This window comes from Bubalus kerabau, chromosome 21 (assembly GCF_029407905.1).
Source record: "Bubalus kerabau isolate K-KA32 ecotype Philippines breed swamp buffalo chromosome 21, PCC_UOA_SB_1v2, whole genome shotgun sequence".
In the NCBI taxonomy this organism is placed as follows: Eukaryota; Metazoa; Chordata; class Mammalia; order Artiodactyla; family Bovidae; genus Bubalus; species Bubalus kerabau.
In genome coordinates, this window is record NC_073644.1 from 33,753,445 (window position 1) to 33,773,688 (window position 20,244).

The window sequence follows — 20,244 nt, forward strand, 5'->3', positions numbered from 1 at the left end:
TCTATTTTGATGGACAGCAGTGATGCAAAGCGCTATAAGCATCAGCACTTTGGGCGTAAACCATGCAACGTGTATCATTAGAGGTGAGAGATTCAGTGAGTTAATATTTGCAAGGAACTCAAGACAGTATCTGGCATGTAGTAAGCAGCGTGTGAGTGGTAGTTTAGTAAAAGTAAGGGGTGGAATTACAACTGAATCATTAGGATGATGTGTCCCTTTCCTCCCCTCACCCCACATCTAGGAGACATGGGACCCACACAGCTGAGGTATGGTTCAGAAGAGAGTAATTAACATTGTATCCATGTACAGCCAAACACATCCAGAGGTAGAAAAGGCCCTGTCCTCAGATTAGAGGTGGAAAGTGGGAGAGAAAGGTATCATCCCCTTTTTGTTTATTAACAAAAAATACATCTCATTTCCTTTAAGGTCTAGAGTTGTGTGTTTTACTAGGGAAGATTTAAATGTTATTCCAGAAACTACTAGCAACATGCTCCATGCTACTGCTGCTGCTAAGTCGCTTCAGTCGTGTCCGACTCTATGCTACCCCATAGACAGCAGCCCACCAGGCTCCCCCATCCCTGTGATTCTCTAGGCAAGAATACTGGAGTGGGTTGCCATTTTCTTCTCCAGTGCATGAAAGTGAAAAGTCAAAGTGAAATCGCTCACTGCATATTAAATCCACAGATTTAAGGGGAAATACACTTAAATATAAGGGAAATACACTTTTCATTATTCATATAACTCATAAGAATGGGCTTAATTATTTGGTACTGTGACCTCTTCAAGACAAGGACCATATCTTTTTAATTCCTGATAGCTCAGCTGGTAAAGAATCCACCTGCAATGCAAGAGACCTGCGTTTGATCCCTGGGTAGGGAAGATCCACTGGAAAAGGGATAGGCTACCCAGTCCAGTGTTCCTGGGCTTCCCTTGTGGCTCAGCTGGTAAAGAATCTGCCTGCAATACAGGAAACTTGTGTTCAATCCCTGAGTTGGGAAGATCCCCTGAGAAGGGAAAGGCTACCTACTCCAGTATTCTGGCCTAGAGAATTTCATGGACTATACAGTCCATGGGGTCACAAAGAGTCAGACACGACTGAGCAACTTTGACTTTCACTTAGCACGAAGAGAACGTTTGGTGAAGATGAGCAGTAGCTGAATGCACTTTCATGAGATGGCTTCCCAGGGCCATGTGTGGGCTACAACACATCCCTCTCTTCCTGGAGGTTGCCCCATTTTGACTTAACCAGAGTCTGAATCCACCTTCAGGGACCATTCATGCAATAGGTTGACATATTCAACAATTACATGGTACCTTCCCATCACTCTATGTTCAAGAGGGGCAAAAGACATTAGGGAAGACCTACAGATGACCAACAGGCACATGAAAAGATGCTCAAAATCACTAATCATCTGTGCTGTGCTAAGTCACTCAGTTGTGTCCGATTCTTTGTGACCCCATGGACTGTAGCCCACCAGGCTCCCCATCCATGGGATTCTCCAGGCAAGAATACTGGAGTGAGTTGCCATTCCCTTCTCCAGGGGATCTTCCTGACCAAGGGATCGAACCTGCGTCTCTTTTTCTCTCCTGCACTGGTAGGCAGGTTCTTTACCCCCAGTGCACCTGGGAAGCAATAGTAAGTAAGGTCGCTCAGTCATGCCCGACTCTTTACAACCCCATGGACTGTAGCCCACCAGGCTCCTCTGTCCATGGGATTCTCCAGGCAAGAATACTGGAGTGGGTTGCCATTTCCTTCTCCAGGGGAACTTCCCGACCCAGGGATCGAACCCAGGTCTCTCGCATTGCAGGCAGACGCTTTAACCTCTGAGCCACCAGGGAAGACCTGGGGAGCACTAATCATCACAAAAGGGAGGAGGAGGAGGGTTCAGGATGGGGAACACATGTATACCTGTGGCGGATTCATTTTTATATTTGGCAAAACTAATACAATTTTGTAAAGTGTAAAAATAAAATAAAATTAAAAAAATTAAAAATAAAAATTGATAAAAAAAAAAAAGGAAAAAAAAATCACAAGAAGATACCACCTCACACCTGTCAGAATGGCAGTTATGCAAAATAAAACAAATAGCAAGTGCTGATGAGAATGTGGAGAAAAGGGAACCCTGTGTACTGATGGTGGGAATGTGAATTGGTGCAGCCCCTATGGAAAACAGTATGGGGATTCCTCAAAAAAAAAAAAAGTAGAAGTACCATATGATTAAGCAGTTCCACTCCTGGGTATTTATCCTAAGAAAGCAAAACACACACACACACACACACACACACACACACACACATACACTAATTAGAAAAGATATATGCACCCCTATGCTAACTGCAGTATTATTTACAATAGCCATGATATGGAAGCAACCAAAGTGCCCATCGATGGATGAATGGATAAAGAAAACATGCATATACCCACACACAATGGAATATTACTCAGCCATAAAAAAGAAATCCTGCCATTGTGACAATGTGGATGACCTAGAGGGTATTAGGCTAAGTGAAATAAGTCAGACAGAGAAAGGCAAGTACTGTATTTTACTTATACATGCAATCTACAAAACAAATGAACAAAAAACAAGGAAAGAGAAACAGAGTTATAGCTACAGAGAATAAACAGGTGGGTTGTCAGAGAGGAGGGAGGTAAAGGGAGGAACGAAATAGAGGAAGGAGATTAAGAAGTACAGACTTCCAATTGCAAAGTAAATGAGTCATTATGAAACATACAGTGTGGAGAATATAATCAACAACTATGTAATATCTGTGTGGTGATATATTGTAAGCAGACTTAGGGTGATCAGTTTGAAATGGTAGAAGTATCAAATCAATATTGTGTAGCAAGAACTAACGTACTATTGTAGTTCAATTATACTTCTAAAACAAACTCACTTCACTCACTCATAAAGAGAGATCAGATCTGTGTTTATCAGAAGCAGAAATTGGACGAAGGGGCAACTGGATCAAGGCAGTCAAAAAGGTACAAACTTCCAGTTATAAGATACATAAATACTATGTCTATAATGTACAATGTGATAAATATATAATTCATACTGCTGTTATTTATGAAAGTTCTGAAGAGTAAATCGTGAGTTCTCTACAAGAAAAAGGTATTTTTTTGTTTCTTTCATTTTTTATCTATGTGAGATGATGTTCACAAAACTTGGAAGTCCACTAAAACTTAATGTGACAATCACTTCTTAATGTATGTAAGTCAAATCATTATGCTGTATGCCTTAAAACTTATACCATGTTGCATATCAACTACCTGCATGCTTCATTCGTGTCCGACTCTTTGTGACTCCATGGACTGTAGCCCACCAGGCTCCTCTGTCCACGGGATTCTCTAGGCAAGAATACTGGAGGGGGTTGCCATTTCCTTCTCCAGGGCATCTTCCTGACCCAGAGATTGAACCCACGTCTCTTCCGTCTCCTGCATTGGGAGGCGGGTTCTTTACCACTAGCACCACCTGGGAAGCCCATAATACATAATCAGAATCTCTATTTTTACATGAAAGTTGCTCAGTCGTGTCTGACTCTTTGCGACCCCGTGGACTGTAACAGTCCATGGAATTCTCCAGGTCAAAATACTAGAGTGGGTTGTCATTCTCTTCTCCAGGGGATCTTCCCGGCCCAAGGATCAAACCCAGGTCTCCCACATTGCAGGTGGATTCTTTACCAGCAGAGCCAACCGGGAAGCCCTTATCAATTATATCTTAATAAAATTGGAAGAAATAATAAAGTATACTGGAGGATGTGTGTAGGCTCATGCAGATACTCCACCATTCTGTTGTACAAGGGTCTTGAGCACTGGCAGGTTTTGGTGTTCACAAGGGGCCGACACCAATGGATGACTGTACTGCAACTTGTAAGATAAATATGACAACATGTGCTAATTTGCTACAGTTCTGTCCAGCTTTGCAACCCCATCGACTGTGGCCTGCCAGGCTCCTCTGTCCATGGGATTCTCCAGGCAAGAATACTGGAGTGGGTTGCCGTGCCCTCCTCCAGGGGATCTTCCCAACCCAGGGACTGAACCCAGGTCTCTTTCATCTCCTGCATTCGCAGGCAGGTTCTTTACCACTGCCTGGGAAGCTCACTTAAAAATAAGGCATTGACAAAATTTTGGCACTTCACCAACACAAGGATGTTTTTACCTAGAAATGCAACTCAATATTATATTCAGTTTATTTTGGAATAGTTATCTCTACCTGACAGTCAATGCTCGAATAGCACCAAATTATTTTTTAATTAAAAATTTTTTAATTGAATTTGCATATATGAAAAAAGTAACATACTGAGAAAGTTATAAAATATAGTCTTAGGCTTATGTACAGTCATGACTGCTTTCAACAATTACTGAACTCTTTTAAAAAAAATCTTCATAATCATGTATGTTTGTCATAGATGAATGCCACAAGTATGGCATTCTCAACACATGTAAAACTAAATGTAATGTTGCATATTAACTTATTTCCTTTAAAATTTCACTAAGCAATTCTGAGTACAAGGAAATATTAAAATATCCCAGTGTTTCTACTAAGAATTAGGTGGTCTTCTTTGATTTTTTCTTCTCTGCTTCTTCTTTTTCCTTTTCTATTTCATTTACTTGTAATTCAATTTCTTTGGCACTAAACATCTGAAAAGAGAAAAAATTTTAAAAAGCAAATTTCAATTATAGCAACAATTTCTAACTATAATGCCGATGAACCCAACTGTATTTTATAATTTTATTTTTTATAACTTTATATCTTATAACTTCAAGTACATGATGAAATATCTCAGAAGTAGCTTAATTATAACAATTATGGACAAAATCAGAACTCTACAACATTTCCACTATCATTGTGCTAAAATAAAAAGCCAGGAAATGCAATATTGGGTTCCATATCTTATATATGGATACAATTCTGAACACATTTGAATGCAAAGCTTATTCTATTCATGAAAAAATAACTGATTACTGAATTCCCACCCCATCCCAATGTGATTCTCATGAGGGTTTATTTTATCAGCTCCTGGACTAGCCAAAGAGGTAGGAAAATGATGATTTTCATGGTGCTTTTTTTATAACTCCCAAACTAAGTAGAGAACATAAGAGTTTTGATTTTACTTAAATCAGTTTTATTTTATTTAAAATCAAAGATGGGAGCAACTTGCTCAAGATCATACTGTTGAACAAATGCATCTGCTGGGAATTAAACCCAGATCTATCTAATTCTGAAGCACAGGCTCTACTCACTACCCAGCCTATTGGGAAGTGTCATGTGGAGGGACAGTGTAACTCTGCTGCCAGGATGCATACCATCCTACCACTCAAAAATAAAGACACGTGTATCTGTGTGTGTGCACTTATCCAGGAAATGCAATATCGGGTTCCATATCTTATATATGGATATAATTCTGAACACATCTGAATGCAAAGCTTATTCTATTCATGAAAAAATAACTGATTAGTGAACTCCCACCCCATCCACTGTGATTCTCATTAGGGTTTGTTTATTTTATCAGCTCCTGGACTAGCCAAAGAGGTAGGAAAATGATGATTTTCATGGTGCTTTGTTTATAACTCCCAAACTAAGTAGAGAACAACGTACATACAAATGTATGTCGTGGGGCTGGAGAGCTGACTCTGGACTCAGTGGTTCTGTGTCCCTGTGGTTTTGACACAGTTGTCCCTGAGTCCTGGAAGCAGAGGTGACAACCTGCCCCATACCATCTGCATACTCTGCTCGGCACCCTGGTTGTTTATGTGGAGCCCCACAGAGGCAGCCCCAGCCCTCATGTCCCCACTTCTCTTATTCACTGAAACTTGCTCCTGCCTTGTCCTTGCATCCCTACCCACTGGTGTCAAAACAACAACAAAACTCCGAAAATCAAAACCACTGCTCCACACAGCACTGATTTTAACACTATTTCCCCTTGAAATAGTTTCCTTAACACAAAAGAAAGGGTATACGTAAAATACTGCTGTAGGGCACATTTTTCATATAGTTTCCCATGCAAGTGCTTTTGTACACTCTCAGCTAAAGACCTAGCTGGCACACAGTGTGAAGCTCTACCTAATGAACAGTCAGTCACATTTCAAATGCTCTTTACCAATGAGTTCTCTATCACAATGTTTGGAACAATTTATTGCAGTGCTCTGGACAATTTACTTTGTGGTCCAGCAGTTTTAACACACAATGGCTGACTAAAGGTGTACAACTAATAATGCTAGACTTGATATAAAGAAATATGGAAAGATGATCACAATTAGATATTAAAATGCAAGTCTTACAGAAGCTTAAGGCACTCAGAAGTGAAAAGTAGAGAAAACAGATAAAAACCGGTAGGCAATCAAGAAAAGGTGGTTTTTTTAACATAATGAAGGATAACATTATGTTAGAAGCCTAGAGGGCCAACAATTATATAAATGGCAGCTGAATGACACTGGAAGCTAATCTTGATTTCAGATCTAAAAAGACAGCAAGAGGGACTGTTGCTATATGGTGCCAGGAATGAATCTCCACAGGGCATACAGTACGCTGACCCTATATGGGACGGACTCAGTAGGGATTCCTACTTACAAGAACATGTACTGACTGGGGTTCAGTTCAGTTCAGTTCAGTCGCTCAGTTGCGTCCGACTCTTAGCGACCCCATGAATCGCAGCACGCCAGGCCTCCCTGTCCATCACCAACTCCTGGAGTTCACTCAGACTCACGTCCATCGAGTCAGTGATGCCATCCAGCCATCTCATCCTCTGTCGTCCCCTTCTCCTCCTGCCCCCAATCCCTCTCAGCATCAGAGTCTTTCCCAATGAGTCAACTCTTCGCATGAGGTGGCCAAAGTATTGGAGTTTCAGCTTTAGCATCATTCCTTCCAAAGAAATCCCAGGGCTGCTCTCCTTCAGAATGGACTGGTTGGATCTCCTTGCAGTCCAAGGGATTCTCAAGAGTGGGGTAGCCTATACATAGACATCAGCACCCCTAGGACTTCACACAGGGCCAGGCAGAGATAACTGCTTATGTAGTAAGCATGTACAGATTAGCGACAGCCCACAGAAACAAAAGAGAATTCATCATGGTGTCAGTGGATGCTGAGGGAGGTTCAGGCTTGTCATAGACTCACAGGTGTCAGCAACATACTAAATTTTTTTGTCAAAATGCCTTATACTGTAGGTCTTTTTCCTCTTTGGTTAATGACTTACCTTCAAAGGTTGGTTTCTTCTTATTATAGCAAGTTCAATGTTTTTTCCACCAGACTGGACAACCTAATGTAAACCAAGTGCAATTTTAGAATTACTTCAGGAAAGTCTGTGTTTTAATAAGCAACTGAATGGAGGTGGGGGGGGACCATGATTTTCTGTATATGCTTTATTAGATCACTTACTTCCAGCAAAGCTCTTATTGCTAATTTGATAGCTTCATTGTCATTTGCTATGGCATCTTCTGTGTAATTCTTTTCCAAAAATTCTCGGACAGTTTTGGCACTTCGACCTATTGCATTTGCCTTGAAAGATAGAAGATAATTATTAATACCACTGTAATATGAATGAATTGATGGTTACTAAGTGAAGTTTAGGGGTTTAGAGTTTATTCCATTATTACTTGGCATAATTACTAAGTGAAAATTGTAGTTCGAAGATTTAGGGAACATTTCAACAGCTCATTTGATTTACTATATGAATAATCTGAGATGATGGCATGACTTATTTTCAAATACACCAATGCCTTGTCCTGGCCAGTGCTTTCTATTTCGTTAATGGTTCCCAAGTCCTTAGTAGTCAAAAAAGATTGAAAGAGTTGAAACTCGAAAAGATGTAAAGAGGAAAGGAGATATAACTGCAATATGATGCAAAAAGAAAAATAAAAGGGCATCAGTGTGAAGAAGAAAAGTGTTGAACAGGACTGTGCATCATTTTATCTCCTCTGACTATAAGCAAGAAGGGCTGCTTCTGTTCCATTCCCCATTTTTCTTTGTTCTTCAGAAATTTTCAGCAGACGAAAGGAAGTGGCAAAAGTGTCTCCCTGGCTGCATGGCTACAGGTAATATATAGCCTGTTCTTTCCATTCAGTGTAAATATCCAGATGAGTACTAGTGATGATAATGATAACAACAGTAATTTTTATTAACAGAACACTTAATGTGCCAGGCACTATGTTAAGCATTTTAAACAGATTATCTCATCTTAACCATCACAAAAACAATTTAAAAGATACTATTACTAACTCTACCTCATGGAGGAAGAAATGAAGGGTTGAAAAGGTTAAAAGAGCCGACAATTTGGACTGGATGACTTTGCTATGGTGGGGGGCTGTTCTGTGCATTGCAGGATGTTTCACAGTCTCTATCCACTAGTTCAGTTCAGTCGCTCAGTTGTGTCCAACTCTTTGCAACCCCATGGACTGCAGCACACTGGGCTTCCCTGTCCATCACCAACACCTGGAGCTTGCTCAAACTCATGTCCGTTGAGTTGGTGATGCTATCCAACCATCTCATCCTCTGCTGTCCCCTTCTTCTCCTTCCTTCAGTCTTTCCCAGCATCAGGGTCTTTTCCAGTGAGTCAGTTCTTTGCATCAGGTGGCACAAGTATTAGAGCTTCAGCTCCAGCATCAGTCCTTCCAATGAATATGCAGGACTGATTTCCTTGAGGACTGACTGGTTTGATCTCCTTGCAGTCCAAGGGACTCTCAGGAGTCTTCAATACCACAGTTCAGAAGAATCATTTCTTCGGCGCTCAGCTTTCTATTCACTAGATGCCAGTTGTATCCCCTACCTCAGTGATGACAACCAAATGTGCCTTGAGATATTGCCATATGTCCCTATGCTGGGACAGAGTCACCCCTATTTGTGAACCGCTGGCTTAGGTAATCTTGCCCAAGATCATATAGTGGGTAAGCAGAAGATATGAGCTTTGAAACCAAGTAGACCAAATCATCAATCCGAGCTTTGTGCTCTATACAACTGTGCTGCCACATGCCCTTCTGCTGTGATGGCTCCAGAGAGTGAAAAGAACCAGCAGAAAGGCCCATCCTTTCACTGAAGGATTCTGGCTACAAATAGGGAATGTCCCAGTTCTAACTGGTATGTACTATGGTTACTGAAAAGAGATTGCAAAGGAGATTTTTAGGAAGTAAGTATGAAAACATACCTTTTGTACTACATGAACATATAGTTCTGCAGGAAATCAGTCCTGAATATTCATTCGAAAGACTGATGCTGAAGCTGAAACTCTAATACTTTGGCCACAAAATGCGAAGAACTGACTCTGATGCTGGGAAAGATTGAAAGCGGGAGGAGTAGGGGACAAAAGAGGATGAGATAGATGGTGGGATGGCATCACCGACTCAATGGACATGAGTTTGAGTAAACTGTGGGAGTTGGTGATGGACAGGGAGGCCTGGTGTGCTGCAGTCCATGCGGTCACGAAGAGTCGGATATGACTGAGCAACTGAACTGAACTTCGCAGAACTTTCACCATACCTTTATATTTCAGAAGATAAATAGCTATGAAATTTTAAATTGGAGTTTGTGGCCTTGAAATTTCATTAAGATCAAAGGGAAACCCTTCGGCCTGGTGTGACTTCGGAGTTTATTAGCTTCAAGTTTGTTTTGGTCAACTAACTGGCTGCTTCCTGGAGAGGAAGTACATAAAGTAGTGGTTTATCCAAAAATCTCACTGAGCCTTTAAAAGTCACCTTGTAAATGCCTGGTGACTTTCCTGTCCACTGCTTCCAATTGCTGATGTCAAAATTCTTTACCCCCTAACCTATTTGACTGGTTTCCTAAAATCTAGCTGCTTCTTACCACACTTATAACTCCACCCTCCCTCCAACCCCATTATCCACTTGAGCTCATTTCAACAGACTCTTGATGGTTTTGCAATGTTTTTCCTGCCTGCCTGTCCAGATTAATGATGATTTTCTGTGGCAAAGAATATTAGCTGCCAACCCCCGTATTCATTCTTCCTCTGTGACAGAACTCCAGGCAATGTGCCTGCTGAAAAATGTCATGTCCTACCCTCTGTTACCAAAAGGAATATACAAGTGGAAGTAACTGGATGAACCTTCTAGGAATCTGCTGCCTATAATGCAGACATGTTGGCTGGAGGTCTAGTAAGTACCTCGGGAGCATGAGAAATGACTAAGATAATAAAAGAGACAAACACCAGTAACTGCCTACTTCAACCTTCTCATTATGCAGGAAAGATAAATCCTTACGTGTTAAGGATCATCACTTCCCTGTGGTTAGGAGCTGAGAACAGTAATTCACAAATAGACCTCTGAGTGGATCCTGGGATGTGCTGCCCCACTCCCCTTCAGAAATAAAAGCCTTATTCCTCCAGCTGCTGGCAGTGCCAAGGGCACATGGCCCTCACCTCTTAACTTTCTTTGAGAGGTGCCTTTGTTAGCAAGAGCTATCTCGCTTAAGGTCTTGTACTGTCCAGAGGTGGACAAATCCAACGACTGACTGATGAAGAGCTATTAATGCCCAGTTCCCCCATCCCAACTTGAAACAATTCTGAAGAGCTATCCCTGCCCTAGGGCTTCCCACAGGGTGATGAGGCCTTTACGGAGATTGCATTGCAGCCCCACTTTTCCCTCAGCCTCATCTGTTCCCTTCCCTTCAACAAATGCTGGTCCCCAAAGCACTTACTAAAAGTGATGGTTAAATGGCCTTTAATGATGGTTAAATGGTATTTTCCAAAGAATACCAGTGTGGAGAGAGGATCTATGATAAAAGGGTTGCAAATTAAAGTAATCTTGGGGACTACTTAATCTGTTTCTAGAATATTTGCAATGCCTTTTAGAACATGCAGAACTTAGGAAAAGTTATTAAATTTCTTTAGAAAAACATCTCCCCACATTAATTAGCCTTAAACAGCTTAACTTACATATATTAACATCCAAAGAAATACACTTTGAGAAACAGTGTTCTGAAGTATAAAACATACTAACTTTGTTCCTGTTTAAAGTATTACCAACACAGCAAAAAACTTGGTCTTATAAGCTTATCACCATCACTCTATCCAGGCTGTTCTTGCCAAGGTCACCAATGACCTGCATGTTGCCAAATTCAATCATAGCACAGCGGTTTTCTTACTTGATTCATCAGTGGTGCTGACTTGGCTGATCAACTCTTCTTGGAATCCTGTTTTCACTCGGGATCCAGGATATTACTCTCTGGGTTCTCCTCCTTTACAGAGTAGGCTGGATCTATCCCTACCTTTCACTGGCTGACGCCCCTGATCTAAATCTGATTTCACTTATTATTAAGAGTCCCCTAAATCATGGCTCAGTAGGTAAAGAATCCACCTGCAATGTAGGAGACGCAGGTAGACGTGAGTTTGATCCCTGGGTAGGAAAGATTTCCCTGGAAGAGGGCATGGCAACAGCCCACTCCAGTATTCTTGCCTGGAGAATCCCATGGACAGAGGAGCCTGGTGGGCTACAGTCCATGGGGTCGCACAGAGCTGGACAGGACTGAAGTGACTGAGCATGCATGCAACTTGTTTGCCTGCTTCTGCCCTACAATCTATTCTCAGTGAGAGATACTTTTAAAATATAAATCAGATCACGTTACTCTAATGTGTAAAAATCTCTACTATCTATTTCACATGTCCTCTAACCGTACCTTGTACGACTACAACCTAGCACTGCAAAGTGTCGTCATTACGCGGTGATGATACAGCCGTGTTCTCAGCGGTCCACGGTACCATCTTACCAGGATGCGTGGTACACTAGGTCAGAGTAAGAAACAACAAAATACAGAAACAAACAAACAAAAAAAAACAGAGAAACCTGACCTTATGTTTAACGAAGTGCCAGAGGGCACACCCCTAAATAAAAATAAAACCACAAGAATTTACTCCACATTGAAAGGCTGGATATCAGAATTTATATACTATAGACAGAATCATCTGGCTTGAGGGAAGTAGCATGAAGTAGAGGACAGAACCCTGCACTAAGAAGCAGGAGACCCTGAGTTCTAATTCCAGTCTTGCTATTAACTAGTGGTGAAAACTTAAAGTCACTTAACTCCTGAGTATTACTTCAAACGTATAGAATAAAAAAGTTTCCAAGTTTTTTGTTACAGATGATTTTTTTAAGTTGCATAATGCTTCCTTCAACCAAAATCTTATAAGAAAGTGCGATACATAGAATCAGTGAAATGATGATGACATGGTGTACATGTGTGCGCGCACAAGCTCGTGCTGTTTACACCCTCCCACCTCCACCACCTGGCCTGACAACACCACAGCAAAGCAGTTTCAGGCCCAGATGATAAATAAACTTGCCAACAATTAAGCAATCTCCATTATTTTCCTAACTGACTTTGAAATAAAAATGCTTCTCAGCAGTTGTTATTCAGTCGCTAAGTTGTGTCCAACTCTTTGCGACCTGGACTGCAGCATGCCAGGCCTCCCTGTCCTTCACTATCTCCCAGAGTTTGCTCAAACTCATGTCCATTGAGCCAGTGATGCTATCCAACAAGTATAACCCTCAAATTCTAAAAGACATGAACAAATTCCTGACTCACCTTCCAAGCATGATAAGTACCAGAGGGATCAGTCTGGTATAATCTTGGGATACCATCATCATCAAAACCTACAATCAAGGCAGATATACCAAAAGGCCTTCGTCCATTGCTCTGAGTATATTTCTGAAAAATAAAATGTTTTCTTGACTACTCTCTGTATGAGGCCAAAGAAAGGACAACACTATTACTTATCAAATAACAATTTATAATATAAAGTATTCCTGATAAAATGATCTTTATTAATTTCTATTTTGTATAACTTCAAGATCCTCTTGCTGAACTTTTCTGTAGTAACCTCAATCCATGATGAAAATTTTAAAAAGTAAATACTGACAGTCTTGTAAAATGAAATCATAAGTTTCTTATGTATGGTCTCAAATTTGTTTTCCTGTTGCCTTATACAAGTTTGGTAGCATAACTAGACTGTAACCATTTTCCTATTGCAGAGAACTGTGCTTGTCATGTCGTTTTGGTTCTCAACAAAGTTGATTTCGGTGAGCTGTGCGAAGCACGGCCTTGGTTTCATTGTGAGGGACACTGTTGTTATTATCAAGTATTCTTACTTGATACTATTATTATCAAGTATATTCTGTTCAGTATGCTCTTATCTCTACATAAAAATCCAACTAAGACATTTCTTTCAGTCTCAAAACAAGAAACTTCTGTTGAAGAAAAAGCATGTTTTTTCCTCACTGACAATGGGGCACTGGAAACCAGTTTTATCTTTTTACTTTGGTGCTAGGAACTTTCTAAATTTGTGTCCTAGGGAGTGGAATTCACACAAATTCTGAGACTGGCATCCACAGAAGTTGTGCAGAGAGGCAGCCATGGTAGAAAACTCAGGACCACATTTGTAGGCAACTGTATGAAGTCTGGCCTGTATTTAGACTAGCTTTCTTCTTGGACTTGTCTACATAATTTTAAAAAAAATTTTAATGTTATTATATATATATTTACAAGCCACTTTAAATTTGGGGTTCTTTTGTTTGATTTTTCTTCAGCCATGCCACACAACTCGTGGGATCTTAGCTCAAAATGCCTGCACCCCCAGCAGTGGAAGCCTGAGTTGTAATCACTGGATTGCCAGGGAATTTCCAAAGCCACTTTAGATTTAGTTACAACATAAACTCTGAAAGAATAGGGTTTGTCTTTTTTCTCTGTTATTCCCTAATGTTCCTAGTTCACACGTAGGTATGAAGTAGATGTTTTGTAAACATACCTTAAAGGAAAGAAAGTTTTACTTTGTTTGCTTAAGCAACCACTTTTTTGTTTTGTTTTGGCCATGCCGAGAGGCATGTGAGATCTTAGTTCCCCCACCAGGGATCGAAGCTGCATCCCCAGTATGAAGAAGAAACACGAGCACAAGGTTAAAATCATTTAAAAGAACAAAAGTTGTACATGAGGATAACTTTTGTTCCAGAGCCTCAGGCTTCTCCTCTGTAGCAACACCACTGTTACAGATTCACAATGCGTGTCTCTATAAATGTTCCATGCATAATAGTTTTTATATTTCCAAAAGAAAACCTTAACTGGGAACCTTGTGTACACAATCTTCTCTACCTTGGCTTTTGGTGAGTACCTTTTAACTTGGGAAAATCAAAGCAATGAAGAAAGAAAAACAGAACAATATAAAAATGTTGAACTTTGTTGAAACGAATTAAATTCTAAAAAAAAAAAATAGGGCCATTTCTTGTAAGTATGAAATTTAAAAATGTAATATCTAGAATATATAGAACCTATAAAAAAATCTCTATGTAAAAACAAATAGTAAAATTCATCCCAGGAAGTATTCTAAATTCTTTAAGTGTACTATATATATTGCAACTCAACAAACATTATTGTAATGTTAATTTTATAAATAAGGAAATTGAGGCAAAACGGGCTAAATGATTTGCCCAGGGCATTAACTAGGAAGTAGCAAAGCCAGGACTTAAACCCCAAATTTTTCGCTCCTGGGAGCAAATTCTTAACTGCCAGAGTGCCTGTCAAAAGAGAAGACAGTTTACACTAGGAGAAATGAAAATAGCAAACAAACACGTGGGGAAAAAACTGACCTCACTACTAATTATAAAATACAAATTAAAACAACTATTACAATGCTATGCTATACTTATTTGCAAAATAAAGAAAAATGAAAAACCCAATGCTGATGATTCTTTAGGGAATATTTAGGTACTGCTAGTTGTACGATAAAAATTTGTTCAATCTTTTTAGAAAGCAATTTAGCTACATATAACAAGAGTCTTAAAACTAATTACAACCTTTAATCTAGGAATCCCAGACTGAAAATTAATTTAACAATATAACTCAAAAAAGAAAAAACTATGACCAAGATAGAATAATGTTATTGAAGTAGCAGATTGAAAGAGAAAGGCAGAAAGAGGGAGTGGGGGAGGGAAGGAGAAAAGGAAAGAAGAACCTGGAGCAACCTAAATCATCAGGAGACGGCAATTAGAAACAGTACTGTATAGTTAGGATGTGTAAGAACTATGCTGCTGTGGATAAATAACAAAGAAAATGATAATAAATGAAGCAATATTTGTATGCATCATGATTATACTAAAGGTCAAATCATGTATCTACACATGGATTCAGAAGACATAATTTCTAAACCTGATCAGTTGTGTTTAGCTTTGTAGATGAAAGAATCGGGTATTTCTGTGGAAAACTTTAAAAATGGTGTCTTACTGCCACATCTCTGAATTACAGAAATCTCCTTAAAAGGTCACTCATTTTTTAAAAAATATTTAATTCTCAGAATTGATACTGATTGAGATTTCTAGTGATCAAATCAATCCACTCCACTGGAATAAAAATCTGAATGTGAAATGAGAAATAATAAGGAATTTAGTACATTTTAACAGACTGAATGGTTGGAGTGACTAGTATTCCCATGATAGGACCCATCATGGTGGAAAAAAGAACACTTGAAGAAATCTGTTGGAATACTGGCTTACCTGCTTTAAGGTTGCTATGAAGCGAGTTATGTATTCTACAGTGACTGGGTCCTCAACTGTAAGCTTATGACTCTGGCATTCCACACGAGCTTTGTTTATTACTACTCTTGCATCAGCAGTCAGGCCTATAAAAACAGTCAAAGAATAATGAAGTCTTCCTCATTAAAAGTGTTTTGGCTACCATGCTATTTTTCCTGTAACATTCTTTGTTTTTTCCAATATATGTCCATAATAAAGGATTTATGAAGTAGAGTATCACTCATCCTAAGTTGCTTTGTTTCCTTCATTTGATCCATTGTTATTTACTTTTTAAAGAAAATTGTTTTAAATAATATTTAAACAGGAATGTTAAGTAACCTATTTCCCAAAGATCAAGATGGTTTAATTTACAGTAGCTGGTTTGACTATTAGGTTTTATTAAATTAAAAAAAAACTGTAGTCAAATTTTAAAAGCTTTTTTGAGACAGTATCAGTGGCAGATTTGTTCAAAAGCTGACCATCTATCCTGATTCCAGAACCAAGCTACTTATTACCTAAACATAAACTAAGTTGGATTTCTTCTTATGAAAACAATGAAACTTCATTATCAAACATGAACTCAATCTGCTTTCAACATGACCATGACATGCCGCTTGTCAGCTTTTTGTCTAAGATTAGGGGTTTGAAAATCAAGAACATTAAAACAGAAAAAGAAGGGCATTTGCTGGCAGTCGAATGGCGAGGACTCTGGCATGTCCATTGCTGAGGGCCTGGGTTCGACTCCTGGTCAGGGAACTAGGATGCCACAAGGTGTACAGCCAAAAAACAAGAAAGAAGGAAAGAAAAAACTTCATCTTGCCTTTATCATACCAAAACATCATGTGATGAATTAACACTTCTAAGAGGAGATAGAAGATGTTTCTATCAAAATGACCAAAAACTTAAATGGATTCAAATGATTACAAACATTTCTATTGAAGACTTTATGGCATTTGACCTTTTTATCACCATTTACTTTCTTTCTCCACTCTCTTAATACCATATTGCTCAAAAAACTCATTCACAAAATCTCTGAAACAGCCATTTCTCACATAACCAATCAGTCTTCTGCAGTCACAAACTCTTGTTTCCCTTCCACACCATTTCAAAATGTGTTTCTATAAACCTGGAAGAATGGTTAGTTCCTGAAGATAGTTAACAGTAACCAACAAAGAAGAAGCTGTCAGAACATGCCACTGTTGAGAACCACTCTAACACTCAGGAGTAGGGTATGAATTACAATCAGACACTCAGTTAAAGAGAAAAATTGATTCTTTTCTCTTTGCAAAGGTTATCTGAGAGAAAGAAATGGTGATAGATCGACTTAGCTTACCCTATAGGCTAAAAGCTTCACTCCATTTAAAAATATGATAGGAGTTGTTGAAGTACAGTATTTCTTTACATTGTAAATATTGATATGATCCAAAACTATAGAAAAATAAAAGTATCATATGTAGAAAACTCATTGTCAGAAATCTTGGTTTATAGAGTTGTGACTTTCCCAAAAAATATAAGACATACTATTTATGTTTAATGAGAAATGGAGTGTAGTATATTTATGATGTATGTATATTATGTAACAGCTACCGTGGGGCCAGCTGTGTTACATCAACATACTCTGCATCATTACTGTAGGCCCACATACCTGCAAAAGCCATGCAGACATGGTCATCAAGGGCACAAATCTTCCTCACAGTTCTTTCATCTTGAAGCTTGGCAACGGATTTCTTTTCGACCCCGAGCACAACTATATTAGTACCTCGAATTCCAACCTGCTGAGTCATTATAAAAAAGAATGAGCTGGCCATTTTAACACCTACAATCAAATTATTCTAACAAATGACTTACAGGAAAAGGCTTTTCCTTAAACCTTCAGTATAAAAGAGAAAAACAGACGTCTAAGAAAAATAAAGACACACAAGTATAGGCTTACAGAAAGTCCATTTCCCAAACTCAAAGCAAAGACCAATAGGTATAAACCGAAGAATACATCACCAGTGCTGAAACTACACGACTGTCCTAATCTCAGACGCCTAAGGGAGTACTATCTAAAAACAGGACAACGTTCACCCAAATGAAAGAAGACGCTGGGAACACATGTGCATTTCTTATAGAATGGGTAGTACCAGTACTGGTGGTAGTAGAAGCAGTCTAGAATGTCAAGTAGATAAAATCCTGAAAGCTCTTCCATACATCTCACAGTTAGGAGAGAAGGATTAGGGCCCAGAGCAGACAATTTGGCAGCTTTTTATAAAACACATACAATCTAGTAATTGTACACTTGGGAGATTTTATCAGAGAAATAAAAGCATGTTCACACAAAAGCCTGCTATGAATGTACCTTTATTCGTTAAAAACTCCAAACTGGAAACAAATGTTCTCCAATACATGAAGAGTTAATTAAACACTATGGTACATCCATACCATGGAACACTGCTGCTGCTACTGCTGCCAAGTCGCTTCAGTTGTGTCCAACTCTGTGCGACCCCATAGACGGCCTCCTACCAGGCTCCTCTATCCCTGGGATTCTCTAGGCAAGAACACTGGAGTGGGTTCACTTGCAATAAAACACTGATACATGCAACAACTTGGATGAAACTCAAGGGAAGAAAGCAAATCCCCAAAGTTTCATACTGTAGGATGTCATTTAAATAACATTTTGAAGTTACAAAATTTTACACATGAAGGATAGATGAATGCTGCAAGGGATTAGGGATATGGATAGGTCAGTTTGGTAGGGAAGTTAAATAAAGAGTTGGGTGTAGTTAAATAAGAGCAACATATGGAATTGTGGAGCTGGAACTGGTTAGTATCTTGACTGTGGATACAGACAGGAATGTACACAGGCAAATGAGTCCAAGGCAAATTGGAGAATTCTGAATAAAATATCAACATCGATATCCTGGTTGTGACATTGTACCAGTTTACAAAATGTTAGTATTGGCAGAAAATGCAGGAAGTATACTAGGGAAGCCCTATATTTTATTTCTTCCAACTGCATGTGAATCTACAATGACCTCAGTAGAAATTTCATTTAAAACTACTCCACTGGGGAAAGGAAAAAGTCAGGAAAGATTAAAAAGACTGGTAAAATGTTGATAATTACTGGTGCTGTGTAATGGGTATATAGAAGTTCACTATACTATTCCCTCTATATCTTTGTAAATGTAAAATATTCTATAATAAAAAGTTTAAAAAAAAAAAATAAAGCCAAAAACAAATAAACTTCAGCTTTCTCTCCAGGGTTTTTCTCACCAACATTTTAAGTAAGTGAAGTCGCTCAATTGTGTCCAACTCTTTGCAATCTCATGGACTGGGGCCTACCAGGCTCCTCCATCCATGGGATTTTCAGGCAAAAATACTGGAGTGGGTTGCCATTTCCTTCTCCAGGAGATCTTCCCAACCCAGGGATCGAACCCAGATCTCCCACATTGTAGGCAGACACTTTACCATCTCAGCCACCAGGGAAGTCTGTTGTGGCTTCCCTTGTGGGCTTGTGGGCTTCCCTAGTGGCTCAGCTGGTGAAGAATCTGCCTGCAATGAGGGAAACCTGGGTTTGACCCCTGGTTTGGGAAGATCCTCTGGAGAAAGGAAAGGCTACCCACTCCAGTATTCTGGCCTGGAGAATTCCATGGATTGTATAGTTCATGGGGTTGCAAAGAGTCGGATAAAACTGAGCAACCAACATTTGAACACATGGCTAAATCTCTCTTATTTTAAACAAAATATTAAAGACCACTTTATTTCAATTCTGCCTCTCTCTCTTAACCCTTTCAAGGCCAAATACTGTCATCAACTCTTAGTTTGTACAGCAACCTGGTTTCCACCCCACTCCTCCCAGTGTTTTGCCAAGGTGGACTACACACAGGTCATTAAGGTCCCTTATGGCTTTAGTCTACCTCTACACGGTCTGTAGTCTATATTTTGTTTTCTTGAGGGAAGAAGGGTACTTAAGAAAACTCATTTGCTTGACCTTCAACATAGGTTTTAAGCTGGGGAGAGAAAGGATACACTTTAAAATTAGTATTTCCGAGCCTAGATCAGTCTCTTGATTTCCAAACATGTATATTCAGCTGTAGGTCAGAAATCTGGACAATTTAGCTAAGTTCAGTCTCTCACAAGGCTGCAACCAAGCTGTCACCCAAGGCTGCACTCATCTCCTGGCTCATGGGGGAGAATCTTTACAAGCTCACTCACAAGGTTGTTAACAAGATTCAGTTCCTTGTGGATTGCTGGACTAAGGACCTCAGTTCCACACTGGGCTTTGCTCCATACCGGGTTTTTAACAGAAACGTTTCCCTCAGTTCCTTGCTATACAGAACCCTCCATATGACAAACCACAACATGCCAACTGGGCTTCACCTGGGTAAGCAAGCAAGAGGCTGAAGTAAGTCACCATCTGAAACCCAACATGTGAAGTGACGTTCCATCACTTTTCCCATTCCATTCCTTAGAAACCACTCACTAGGTTCAGCTCACATACAGGGAGAGGGTTACTGGAGGGAACGAACACTAGAAGGTGGGGATCATTAAAGGCCATTTTGGAGGCTGCTTACTACAGATCCTACAAGCATGTCAATTACTGCTTCAGATTGCCTTAAAAAAAAAAAAAAAAAAAAGGCAGTGCCATATACCAAGAGACTAAATCCAGAAACAGAGGCACCTTCTCTGACTCCTCCCTCTTCAATACCTTTTCTCCTTCCTCAACCCCCAAAACCATCCAAATAATCATCCAACGTATC

The 20,244-nt window shown here is 39.6% G+C and overlaps 1 protein-coding gene across 3 annotated transcripts; it reads right to left on the reverse strand.

The window, feature by feature from the left end:
• Positions 1-3,739: 3,739 nt before the first annotated feature.
• On the reverse strand, positions 3,740-19,351 carry PSMA8 (proteasome 20S subunit alpha 8). 3 transcript variants are annotated; one of them, XM_055559638.1, is made up of 7 exons: positions 18,953-19,346; positions 17,148-17,274; positions 15,485-15,609; positions 12,528-12,650; positions 7,377-7,496; positions 7,195-7,257; positions 3,744-4,642 (listed from the first exon to the last, which is right to left on the reverse strand). In XM_055559638.1, exons 1-7 carry the CDS (start codon positions 18,953-18,955, stop codon positions 4,550-4,552), a joined length of 654 nt encoding a protein of 217 aa, XP_055415613.1. In that variant the 5' UTR covers positions 18,956-19,346; the 3' UTR covers positions 3,744-4,549. The 3 variants fall into 3 exon arrangements, with proteins under 3 accessions (XP_055415615.1, XP_055415613.1, XP_055415614.1); XM_055559639.1 differs by lacking the exon at positions 18,953-19,346 and adding an exon at positions 17,629-17,711 and having other exon boundaries at positions 17,148-17,277; XM_055559640.1 differs by lacking the exon at positions 12,528-12,650 and having other exon boundaries at positions 3,740-4,642; positions 18,953-19,351.
• Between the last annotated feature and the right edge of the window lie 893 nt (positions 19,352-20,244).